The sequence below is a fragment of the Tursiops truncatus genome, chromosome 16, assembly GCF_011762595.2.
Source record: "Tursiops truncatus isolate mTurTru1 chromosome 16, mTurTru1.mat.Y, whole genome shotgun sequence".
In the NCBI taxonomy this organism is placed as follows: domain Eukaryota; kingdom Metazoa; phylum Chordata; class Mammalia; order Artiodactyla; family Delphinidae; genus Tursiops; species Tursiops truncatus.
Genome location: NC_047049.1, coordinates 45,736,677 through 45,749,536, shown reverse-complemented (window position 1 = coordinate 45,749,536; position 12,860 = coordinate 45,736,677). Strand labels below are relative to the sequence as shown.

Genomic DNA, 12,860 nt, shown 5'->3' with positions numbered 1-12,860 from the left:
ACAGGCATCTCGGCCAGCACAAAGGGGAATGCCGAATGGAGCGGACACCCAATTCCTCATTTAAGGGCCCAGTCTGGATGTTCTCTTTGTAGCCCATTGCCTGGTCACGTGGCCACAATTAACCATAAGGGAGGCTGGCAAGTAGCGTCGTGAGCTGAGCAGCCACGTGTCCAGGTAAAAAGCAGGAATCTTATCAGTAAAGGAGAAGGGGAAAGCAGACATTACAGCAGCAGTCTCTGCTGCACGCATCTGTAAAGGCATGGAAAACAGCCTGGAAGAATACACACCAAACACAGTACTTATCTCTGGAACACGAACAAGAGGGGGTGGGGAGGCAGAGTACTGCCTGAAAGTTTTTAAAGAGTGATCGTATATTCATGTATTAACTAAGGAATTTTTAAAATTTCACAAAATTTTGAAATCCTTTATTGTAGCTTAATACCAATATAACATTTTAAATACATTATCTATATTGTACAAAGCTTTTAAAGTTCCAAAAGTTAGATATTATCTAAATGAAAAAGTTACTCTATGTTGTTAAAACCATGACTTAGAGCATCTTCCTCTAAGTCTCTCCACCCAGAGGCACGATGACGATGTTTACAGATATCCATACTGAGACACAGGCAAGGCAGTGACTAGCCAAGGTCTCAGCTGGTGGCAGAGCTGAGACAAGGCTTGGAGTGAAGGCCACCTTGCTGTGACTGTATCGTAACTTTTGCTGGCATTTTCTACTTGATGAGAAGGCTACAACTTCCCTAGCTTGGTAGAGCTTAGCTTTCACACAACAGAGCTAGGATGCCAAAGCACTTCACACTCGTGAACTGCACTGGTACTTTAATCCGAGAACAAAAGGGATGCAATTTTCTTAATTGAAATGATGATTACATTTCAATTAATGACTTGATTACAAAAATAAAAATTAAAAAAGAACCTCCCAGAAACAAGTCATTAATTTTGACTCCCTTCTGAGCCAAGTAGTCAAGTTTAGGATGTACTGACCTGTTTAAAAGTCTCTATTATTTCTAGATAATGATGGCAGAATGAAGAAAATAATAGAATCTTCTTCCTCTAATACCGAACCACTCTAAAAACAGAATAAAATAAAAAAGCCAGAATCCAAAAAAAGAAGCAGAAAATTCTGGTGGGAATTATGACTCTGACAATGACATCTCCTAATCTAAGGGGAAGGATTCATGGCCCAAGCTATTTAACAAAATCTCAGAACAGAAAAGTAAAACCCAAGTCCTCCAACCAAAAGCTGCATGCTGCCCAGCAGAGGCTCCCCCCGACCTCCAAACCCACACCCCTTCTCTCTGGGTGGCAGGGAAGAGCATACAGATCTGGACCCAGCTGCCTGATTTTAGCATGAGCTAGATGTAAAGAAACAGCATGGGCGGAAGGAGAGCACAATACAGAAAAATCAGAAAGAGTGAAAACAGCAGGCCAGAGGAAACAACTCTAAGAAACAAACTGCACCGTGACAGCTCTAGAAGACATTTAAGGAAGCCAATGAACTTCAGAAAACAGGACTTCAGAGCTGTGATGATAAAACAATGACAAGGAAAGAAAAACAACGCTAAGAAAACAAACTAAGGATCAAAACAACATCATCACAAAACTCTAAACACATGAACAACAGCCAGAAACAGATGCAGCTGAAAACCAAACCTCTAGAACAGGAGAGTCACGGCGAACGGAAAGGGAAAAGAGAGATGAAGATGACTGGACAGAAGAAGGAGAACAATGATGTCTGATATAAAGTTACCAGCATCCTTAGAAAGACAGACAATGAATAAGGTAAAAAAGGTTCAAAGTTCCCGCCCAGGATGTAAGCAGAGAGAGGGCTGGAATGGTGCTCACCATGTGGTGATGATGGTATATCCGGGTGTGGTCTGGAGCAACGTCCGTGTGCGTGTGTGTGTGCGTTGGTGGTTTTATTTGTATCTACTTTTGGTTCTGCTTGAGTTTTTTTTTTAAAGATAACATATATTTTCCTAAAACCACTATTCACTATGCGGGGGCGGGGGGGGGAAGGTGCCCTTTGCTTAAAATAAAGCCACTGTAAACTGAGAAAACTACAAGTTTCTGAAAATACATGTCTCATCATTTACTATCAAGCTATTCCATGCTTTACTAATAAAAATACCTGTCAATTTAACAGTACCTTAACAGAAGATCGTTTAAAGGCAACTAATAGGACTCAAAAGGTAACAAGTCTGATCTCTTTTTTGGGTGGCAAATGATCGATTTAAACATTTAAAAGCTAGGTACCAACAACAATTGTTATCAGATACTGATGAACTGATTTACCGAACAGGCCTAACTGAATGTAAGACATGACTTTAGCACCAATAAAAAGAATTCTTGAGAGTTCTGGTCTATAAACTTCTAAATGAGTAGTACGTATTCCCTGACAGCATCTTCTGGGTAAAAGAACAAATGTGTTCCAAGGATTAACAGTTAGGTCCCTGATTTCATAATTAATTTTGGAAAAAAAAAAAAAAAAAGAAATCCAGGTATTTGGAAAAAAAAAAGAAATCCAGGTATTTTTTACGTTTCAGAGAAGAACTTCTTCCTCCTTAGAGTTTTAATTATGAGGTAGCTATCATTCAAAGTAAACATCAAATGCAGCCAACTTCCATTGACAAAACATGATTATTAATCGTAAGATTAATAATCAGAAATTTCCACTAGAAAAAGTCAATTTAAAGTTCAGAAGGTAACATTGATTAGCAGTATTCTGGCTTGAGTTTCCAAATTCCTTCACCACCTGAAGTTCTATGAAAAGTGCACAGATTTCTCAATAGTTCTCGAAAGACACAAGACTGTGATGCTGATAACTTGGATTCAAACTCCTGCAGTATCTCCCGAGTGCTGGCCTGGCCATCAACTTGGGCCTGAAAGGCAATGAAGTTTCTCATTTCTACCAGAAGGTCATCGTGTTCCATGCTGGAAGGCGGAGGAGCAGAAGCCTCTGGAAGGCACCCACTTTCACTTTCTAAGCGCTCTGGCAAAATTAGGTGGTTTCTAGCTCTCATCTTAGCCAACAGTGAGGACGAAGTGAGGGCCCCGGATGAAGGCTCTGCATCTTCAACTTTTCCTCTAAAATGCTCCGAAACATTGTCTTTTCCATCCTTTTTCATAGTGCTGTCCTGGAGAAAGAAGACCAGTGCATCGATATATTTAACCTCCAGTTTACGCTCCCACTACTTATTTCTCCAAAGGCTCTGAGGGGCCATAAGATAACACACATGCCCAGGGCACTGAGGTTGATGGAGAATGGATGATACACCGTCTAATGCAAAGGGAAAGGAGGAGAGTCAAGTGTCTAAATGCACCCACTCCTAGAAAACATTTCCTAAAAAACCGCAAACTACACTATCTGCTTCGTCACCATCCTGAGGGACGGGAGTGGAGGGAGGGCAGAGAGGGTGGGGCCGGGCTTCCGAAGAAGGCTTCTAGGGAAACCTGTCTCCAGCAGGTACGAGCTCTGTGGGCATTTACTGTTCTTCCTCCCAAATTTTCCCTGAACTGAGCACCGTGGGATAAGGAACAATATCAGAGCTGTACTTCCTTCACTTTTAAATCTTTTTACTACTTTACACCTCATGTGAGTTTCCTTAGAACAGCTACATAAATCTAGTTTTTCTTCACATTCCTACTGCTAAAAGAACATAACACAGGAAGTCAAAAAAAAAAGGTTCTCTATTCCTAAATGTGTTCATATTAACCTAAAACAGGAATCTGAACCTGGGAGTTTTCAAATTTTATAAGTAACATGACCCTTAAGCAGAAAAAAACAAAGTATTAAATGATAAGAGCATGGCCTACTATTTACTCTCAGAGAAGCACTCAAGGCCTTCGGGGTTGTAGGACAGGCAGAGAAGGGCACAGTGCTCTGGCAGCTAGGAAATTACAAACATTCAATAAAGGCCCTCTAGACCTTTAGTCTAGAGGGCAGTGGTCCTTGGAGCTAGTACTTCACCTCCAGATGGGGCAGGTGGTATGAGCAGCAACTCACACATCACCCATCCTTATATGAACTTTTGGAAGACAAAACAGAGATTCTACTATGGATCTTGGGTTAAAGACTTTGTCTTTTCTAGGAAGTTCGCTGGCCCTTTTAAATTCACACAAAAGTACTTCATAAATGCATGAAAGTGCATACAATGTAAACATCAGATGTCATTATGCCAGTGACGCTCTTCACATGCAGAATCGAGTGAAATTTTCATGGCAATTCAATTAAGTAGATCTCACAAATGAAAAGCTGATAGGCTATCAGATTACCTGGCATTTCTCCTTTGGAGACGTTGAAGAGGGATGCTGCACAGAGAAGCTGGAGTTCCTTTTCTGACCAAATCTTCTCCTAAATACGGAAGAGAGTCATAGTTGATAAAATGTAACTTTGTGACTTACAGATGAGAATGCCCTTCCAACAACTAAACTCCTCTTGGAGCAATTTTCTTCTGCACGGTTATTCTCTCACAGCCATGATGCTTCTGCTCCATCAGCCATGGTGCTTCTGCTCTATCCCCTGAGATTCCCGTACTTTACTCTCCTAGTAAAGTAGTAGAAATTATTACTGCATCTCAAGTAAAAACCACTCAATATCCTTGCTCAACTTACTACCCTTGAATTCTAGGTAGGGAAACTATTCTAAAAGAGCACACTGAATACCATAGTAATTACTGATTGCTGAAACCTAGCTAATCATCTTATTAAAGTTTAATCGTTATTCTGTATCTCTTACTATTTTTTATGACATCACCTCTTAAGCAAAACAGATTTCTCCTTTCCCTGAAAAATCAGCTTTGGAAAGGAGGGAATGAAAGCAAAGAAGAAGGTAAGATGATAAAAGTCTTTCCCCAAGTCACATACATCTGGCTGACCCAATCCCTCCCTGAGAGATTTTCTATTGCTTCAGATAAATGGGAGGAGGTATCCCCGCCCCCGCCTGCCCTGATTTTATTTCCAGCCCAGCAGGTTTGGCCTCCTCACAAGCATGGCAGGGTGGCAACCTCTTACTTTCTTCCTGCTGGTGTACCAGCCACCCCCCTGTGGCCGGTCCAGGTGGGAACACCAGATGCTGCTCCCAGACACCGCTGCCGAGAGAGTCTCAGTGCTTTGAGGGCATCCTGGGCCACACGGTTGGCCTCTGCCTCCACCAGCACGTAGTCTGGACTGGCTCCGTCCATGATGGCATCATGCTTCATGATGCTGTGCACACCCACTGGCAAGAGCAAAGGAAACAGTGAACATGTTATTTCAGCTCGTACACAATCACACGTTTTATTCTGTATAGGCTAGTGTGTTGTGGGTAGAGGAAACATCATGAACGTTTTTAGTTGCTATTCACCCGTGATCACCAGGACCCAGGAACTTTTACAAATGCTGCTGCTCTTCACCTGCATCTCTACCCGATGAGGGAGGGACTATCAACTGTCACTGCTTTGTATAATCAAAGCATAATGCTTTAATAACCACACTTCAACATAAACTCTTCACTGTCACCTGGAAAACTTTAAAATCTTCTACTAATATATTCTCTATTGAAGGGGGAAAATATACAAATATAAAATAAAACTACAGAATTTCTGAAAAGTAATGATGATGGAAACACTACATATCAGAAGAATCCAATGCAGTCATCAGTGGAAAATGCATAGCCCTAAATATTTCTGTCAATAAAAATGAAAGAACAAAAATAAATACGCTGAATTCCAAGTCGAACAGTTTTATAAAAATTAAGACCAAAAAAACTCATCAAAACAACAACAAAAACAAAAGCAACAGGAAGAAAATACTGAAGATAAAAGCATAAATTAATGAGGTAGAGGACAACCATGGATCTAATTAATAAATCAAAAACCTGGTTTATTGGGAAAAAAAAAAATCACAAAATAGACAATCTACTAGCTTAACCTGACAAAGGAAACGGGGGAAAAATATACAAAATTAGAAATGACAAGGGGGAAATTGTCTTGAAACAGAAGCCGATTTTAAAAAAATTATTACAAGAGTATTTTCTATGCCTCCATGCAAATAAACTTGAAAATCAGACAAGACAGATAATTTTTCTTAGGAAAATAGACCAGGAACTGTAGAAAAAAATAGAGCAAGTTACCAATGAACTACCTTACAAGAAAGCATCGGGCCCAGATGGTTTCCTTCTGAGATGCCATACATAAGCCTGCATTCCTGAATAGAAACCCATTCAGCAATCTTTGGAAACTCAAGGCTGTCACCTTGGGAACACAATGACTGGTGAGACCTGAGTAAGACAGTCCCAGGGATGACTAATTTTTGCAGGCTGGCCGGTCCCTCCAGGGTCCTGAGCAATTGTTGAGTCTGCTTTCCTAATTTTTCTCCCTTGATATTAGCTACCGGCTTTCCTACTTCCAGAGTGCCTGCCTCTGGCCATGCCCCTGTGTCTCTCTCCCATGATCTGTCACTTTACTCTCCTGTGTTTGTTAAATCAGATAAATATAGCATGCAGAGAAATCATCTATGAATGTTCAGGTAATACAAATCTATTTTAAGCATTGCGCCCCCCTGTATGTGGTTAGAAGTCGAGTCCTATTGTTCTCCCAAGGTTCAAATTCTCCTATGAAAGAGAGGTGAAAATGATTTTCAAAAATGTCAATACATTTCAAATCTGAGTTTTAGAAGGAAAAATACTTCCAGTTGAGCACACACTCTGCACTGTCAGAAAAGGCTGCTTCCGCTAGAAGTGGCCCCCTCATTTCTATTCCTAGCACACCTGTGGCAAGGTCAGCAAAAGGAGTACCTGATTTTCTGAAAAGCTTTTCCAGGACGTAGTCGTCATGGCTGCGTTCCTTGGGCTCGCTCTCATTTTCATTGTCCTGCCTCCGGTACTGCTTCTTCTTCACCAGGTGCGGAATTCGAGTTCCCTCAAACTTGGCATCTCTGCGGTGCTTAGAGCTCTTAAGCTTTTGCTTCGGCCTCAGATGTTTCTCCAGGGTCTTTTCTTCTGCCACATGATGTTTCGTTTTCGACTTGTGCTTATAAAAATTATTTTCTGTTTGCTCATTCTCCCAAAGAGGTTCTGTTTGAACCCGGCAGCTTTCTCTTTTATCAGAAAGACCCTCCTTTTCATCGATGCTTTCCTCACCAGACATCCTGTACATTTTGCTGATTCTTGGAGAATCTGAACCTTCCCCGTTTCCATGAATCACTGAGGAATCCTGCAGTCTGGACACTGCATCTGTCTCTTCTCCAAGCCTCTCACTGTTAGTTAGACTACAAGACGTTTGAGGGGCATCTTTCAAAGGATCACCTAGATTAGAAGTTACTGCATTCACTTCAGGTCCTCTAGTTGTAGATTTCTCTTCAGATGACATGGCAACATTTGCAGATGTGTTAGAATCAGGGAACTTTTTACCTACTGGAACGTTCTGGTCCGTTCCAAAAGCCGGTTGAAGTTTCCTTTTTAAACGGCGTTTGGGTGTCTGAACATCTGAACCAGTTCCTGTGAAAAGGAAAAACATGCTAGTGTTATACTGCATAATTCTTATGTATTTCGTTATTTTAAGTTAAATTCTTTTATGAAATACCTGCAAAAATAGCACTTGTTTCAGTGCTCTGGGATGTATCAGGACTAGTCAGAGTAAACAGCTCATAAAGATCATTGGATTTGAAAAATCGCCTTTGCTTTGGATCTTTTAGCACTCTATTTGTCAAAAACTGCTTGAAGATTTGTCTAAAAAGATAGAAATCAAGCTGGTATGAAACAATGTTTAGCTGTACCTCAGAATTCTAAACATACAGCAATTGTTTATTAATAAGGTAGAAAAACAATCAGGTTCAAAGACATTTTTAAAAAACACACAATAAGACATCTAAGCTTATTTTAATGAGAAAGAAAAAAAACAAGATAAAAAAACCAAAACACATATCGCTCAGTTACAGCAACTATTGCTCTAAGATGGAAAGACTTTTTTTCTTTTAAATTAATTAATTAATTTGCTGTGTTGGGTCTTTGTTGCTGCGCACAGGCTTTCTCTAGTTGCCGTGAGCGGGGGCTTCTCTTGCTGCAGAGCGCGGGCTCAGTAGTTGTGGCTCGCGGGCTTAGCTGCTCCACCGCATGTGGGATCTTCCCAGACCAGGGCTCAAACCCATGTTCCCTGCGTTGGCAGGCAGATTCTTAACCACTGCACCACCAGGGAAGTCCCAAGACTTCTTAAAGTACTATTTTTTAAAAATTCCCTGCTCCAAACCCTGGCAGCGTGCCTCTCCCTCCTGCACACCCGCAACCAGGAGAGCACCCTCCGGTCAAGGAGCACAGCCATGTGTACTGACCGGTGGTAAATCTTCTCTTCAATGGTGCCTGCGGTCAGAAGCCTGTACACCGTCACCTGTTTCTTCTGGCCTATCCGCCACGCTCGCTCCCGGGCCTACGGTAGAAGAGATGCAGCTCAACAAGGACCCTTCTCAGCGATAAGCACTGATTAATAGCCGGTCGCTTCCTTCCACTCCCGAAATTAGAATTTTGGCTAATGAGGCTAAGTACAACCAAGGCCTATTAAGGAAGATAAACAGGCAGGTGACAAAACAGACCTAGCCAACTCTACCTGAAAAACAATGTGTGTCTGTCCCCTCCCACATTCTCTTTTTACCCATGTCTAGTGTGCCTGCTACGGGAAAACTGTGAAGACCCTTACTCTGAGCTGAAGACAAGCTACAACCAAGATGTGAGCTATGTGCTGAGGGTAACGTGGCACCGAAGGACGCTCCCGAGTGCAAGCCATCAGATGGTATGTCACCAACACGCTCCTTTAAACAAAATAAACGGACCTGCACGTCTGTGCTTGGGTTCCAGTCAGGGTCATAGATGATGACTCGGTTTGCCCCCGTCAGGTTGACTCCTAGGCCACCCACCCGAGTGGTCAGAAGAAACACAAATATGGATGTGTCCTAGAGGTAAGACACACAACACTCAGTATGCACATGAAAGACTAGTTACAGCTCCTCACCTCTGCCTTTACATATTCTCCACACGGAAGCCTGTTCCCAATACAAGCAATGGGTTATGCCCCAGAAACCTTTGGTCAGCCAAGATCCCATCTCCCAGCTTCTACTTTTAATATCAATTATATTAGCAATATTTAAACCCGGGTTTTCGAGAAGGAATACATATTCTCTGTTTAAACACAACACATCCCAATAATCCAGAAAGGCACTGAGTTAAAAGTGCCCACTGCCCAATCCCAGATGTAGGCTCCGTGGGTGCAGACCTCTCCTTCTTCCCCCCCGCCCCGCACAAAGTAGCACCATGTGACTTCATCGTTCTGTTCACTTGTTACCTCATTGTATCTTGTAATCAGTGGTTGTCTTGAAGCTATCGCAGTGGTACCATCCATCTTGAGATAGGAATACTTTTGGGCCCTAAGGAATACTTCAAATATGTCCAACATCTGTTTGCGAGAAGGGGTGGAGGATATAAGAGTTTAAAAATCAAATGTACACCTCCAGTGAGTACTCCACATTTGTGTAAAGAGTTATATCCTTCCCAAAAGGCTTATATTAAAAGGGGTTTCCTGATTCGAGGAAGATAAATGTAATTACTGCAAGAATATTTTTGGTATTTCCATACTGTTAATTCTTACAAGTTTTGTAATCAGCACGGCATTTATTTGAGTTCAGACCCAAACTCACCTGCACCCCAGAATCACATGGTAATAAACCTTTTTTAAAAAGCCGACTTCTGGGCACCAACTCTAGAGAAAGATCCCATCTCCCAAAGAGCTTTGCAGGCTGCCACTTCAGGGTCAATGGGTGGATTTGCCTTTGGAATCAGTATTTTAGACAATATCTCATTTTTTGAATAATGGTTGTGAGTCATAAAGAACCAACTTGTTTCTTGTATGAGGTTTGTATACTCACCTGTCTGGACTGAGAAAACAGCAATACTCGTTGGCCCTGCTTGTGCCATATTTTCAACAAGGACTCAACAACTATCATTTTCCCAGAACGCTTCCAGTGTCCAAACTGATCTTCCTCTAGTTCCTCATCTGGAATTCCTTTAAGATTCTTGGGGCCTCCAGAAAAGAGATCAGGGTGGTTGCAGATTTTTCTTAGGGCTACAAGTCCAGAGAAAATCTATGGTACAAAAGAATTACGTGCACTCAGATTACCCCACGTAAAACACCATTCACTCCGGAAGAAAAGGAAGGAGGCTGTTTGACATGTAACACAGATTAAAAAGTAATTCTTCACCAGCTTCTTAGTTTCCTCCCTAATCACAGCATATTAGGAGCTGGAAGAAATCAACCTTTACGCATCTTCTTTTCCTGATAGGGCAAGTTCTCTAAAAACAAAAAAAATCCTTTTGGACCAAACACATCTACCAGGGTCACATTCAACTGCTGATGATTTATTTTCCCTCTAGAAAAAAAAGTATGCAGTTCACAGTATATAAAAAACTGACTCACCTTTTAAATATAAATAAGAAACATCAGGCCCATCTAAAATTTAGGAAAATCTATCATGTAACTTAACAAATGCATTTATTTTTTTTTGAGTATAATTGCTTTACAATGGTGTGTTAGTTTCTGCTTTACAACAAAATGAATCAGTTATATATATACATATGTTCCCATATCTCTTCCCTCTTGCCTCTCCCTCCCTCCCACCCTCCCTATCCCACCCCTCTAGGTGGTAACAAGGAGCTGAGCTGATCTCCCTGTGCTATGCGGCTGCTTCCCACTAGCTACATTTGGTAGTGTATATATGTCCATGCCTCTCTCTCGCTTTGTCACAGCTCACCCTTCCCCCTCCCCATATCCTCAAGTCCGTTCTCTAGTAGGTCTGTGTCTTTATTCCTGTCTTACCCCTAGGTTCTTCATGACATTTTTTTTCTTAAATTCCATATATATGTGTTAGCATACGGTATTTGTCTCTCTCTTTCTGACTTACTTCACTCTGTATAACAGACTCTAGGTCTATCCACCTCATTACAAATAGCTCTATTTTGTTTCTTTTTATGGCTGAGTAATATTCCGTTGTATATATGTGCCACATCTTCTTTATCCATTCATCCGATGATGGGCACTTAGGTTGTTTCCATCTCCGGGCTATTGTAAATAGAGCTGCAATGAACATTTTGGTACATGACTCTTTTTGAATTATGGTTTTCTCAGGGTATATGCCCAGTAGTGGGATTGTTGGGTCATATGGTGGTTCTATTTGTAGTTTTTTAAGGAACCTCCATACTGTTCTCCACAGTGGCTGTATCAATTTACATTCCCACCAACAGTGCAAGAGGGTTCCTTTTTCTCCACACCCTCTCCAGCATTTATTGTTTCTAGATTTTTTGATGATGGCCATTCTGACTGGTGTGAGATGATATCTCATTGTAGTTTTGATTTGCATTTCTCTAATGATTAGTGATGGTGAACATTCATGTGTTTGTTGGCAATCTGTATATCTTCTTTGGAGAAATGTCTATTTAGGTCTTCTGCCCATTTTTGGATTGGGTTAGTTTTTTTGTTATTAAGCTGCATGAACTGCTTATAAATTTTGGAGATTAATCCTTTGTCAGCTGCTTCATTTGCAAATATTTTCTCCCATTCTGAGGGTTGTCTTTTGGTCTTGTTTATGGTTTCCTTTGCTGTGCAAAAACTTTGAAGTTTCATTAGGTCCCATTTGTTTATTTCTGTTTTTATTTCCATTTCTCTAGGAGGTGGGTCAAAAAGGATCTTGCTGTGATTTATGTCATAGAGTGTTCTGCCTATGTTTTCCTCTAAGAGTTTGATAGTTTCTGGCCTTACATTTAGGTCTTTAATCCATTTTGAGCTTATTTTTGTGTATGGTGTTAGGGAGTGATCTAATCTCATACTTTTACATGTACCTGTCCAGTTTTCCCAGCACCACTTATTGAAGAGGCTGTCCTTTCTCCACTGTACATTCCTGCCCCCTTTATCAAAGATAAGGTGACCATATGTGCGTGGGTTTATCTCTGGGCTTTCCATCCTGTTCCATTGATCTATATTTCTGTTTTTGTGCCAGTACCATAGTCTTGATTACTGTAGCTTTGTAGTATAGTCTGAAGTCAGGAAGCCTGATTCCTCCAGCTCCGTATTTCGTTCTCAAGATTGCTTTGGCTGTTCGGGGTCTTTTGTGTTTCCATAGAAATTGTGAAATTTTTTGTTCTAGTTCTGTGAAAAATGCCAGTGGTAGTTTGATAGGGATTGCATTGAATCTGTAGATTGCTGTGGGTAGTAGAGTCATTTTCACAATGTTGTTTCTTCCAATCCAAGAACATGGTATATCTCTCCATCTATTTGTATCATCTTTAATTTCTTTCATCAGTGTCTTACAATTTTCTGCATACAGGTCTTTTGTCTCCTTAGGTAGGTTTATTCCTAGATATTTTATTCTTTTTGTTGCAATGGTAAATGGGAGTGTTTTCTTGATATTATTTTTTTAAACATTTTTATTGGAGTATAATTGCTCTACAGTGGTGTGTTACTTTCTGCTTTATAACAAAGTGAATTAGCTATACATATATATATATCCCCATATCTCTTCCCTCTTGCGTCTCCCTCCCTCCCACCCTCCCTATCCCACCCTTCTAGCTGGTCACAAAGCACCAAGCTGACCTCCCTGTGCTATGCTTCCCACTAGCTATCTATTTTACAAACAAATGCATTTAAATATTATACTCCTAAGTACCTCACTAGAAGTTCTGTATTTTAACATGTGAGTCAGAGGTTGAAATTCCCTTTACCTTTACATTAGTTTATCAGAAAACATACCCACGTGCAAAATCCACGGATGGGAATGACGTGCGGGACTTTTCACGCAGCAGAAGGGCTTAGAGACCCAAAGTGAGA

The 12,860-nt window shown here is 41.0% G+C and overlaps 1 protein-coding gene across 6 annotated transcripts in view; it reads right to left on the bottom strand.

Annotated features, from left to right (window-relative positions):
• Positions 1-410: 410 nt before the first annotated feature.
• ERCC6 (ERCC excision repair 6, chromatin remodeling factor) overlaps positions 411-12,860 on the bottom strand; it is a 75,602-nt gene continuing 63,152 nt past the window's right edge. For 4 of the 6 annotated variants that reach the window (XM_019925701.3, XM_019925704.3, XM_019925703.3 and 1 more), the window contains 9 exons: positions 9,910-10,125; positions 9,330-9,440; positions 8,821-8,940; positions 8,326-8,420; positions 7,581-7,726; positions 6,794-7,495; positions 5,032-5,236; positions 4,294-4,372; positions 411-3,155 (listed from right to left, as the gene is read on the bottom strand). In XM_019925701.3, the coding sequence (XP_019781260.2) occupies positions 2,733-3,155; positions 4,294-4,372; positions 5,032-5,236; positions 6,794-7,495; positions 7,581-7,726; positions 8,326-8,420; positions 8,821-8,940; positions 9,330-9,440; positions 9,910-10,125 (2,097 nt within the window). In that variant the 3' untranslated portion in view covers positions 411-2,732. Of the gene's footprint in view, positions 3,299-4,293; positions 4,373-5,031; positions 5,237-6,793; positions 7,496-7,580; positions 7,727-8,325; positions 8,421-8,820; positions 8,941-9,329; positions 9,441-9,909; positions 10,126-12,860 lie in introns of all 6 variants that reach the window. The other 2 variants (XM_019925706.3, XM_019925705.3) reach the window with 2 other exon arrangements.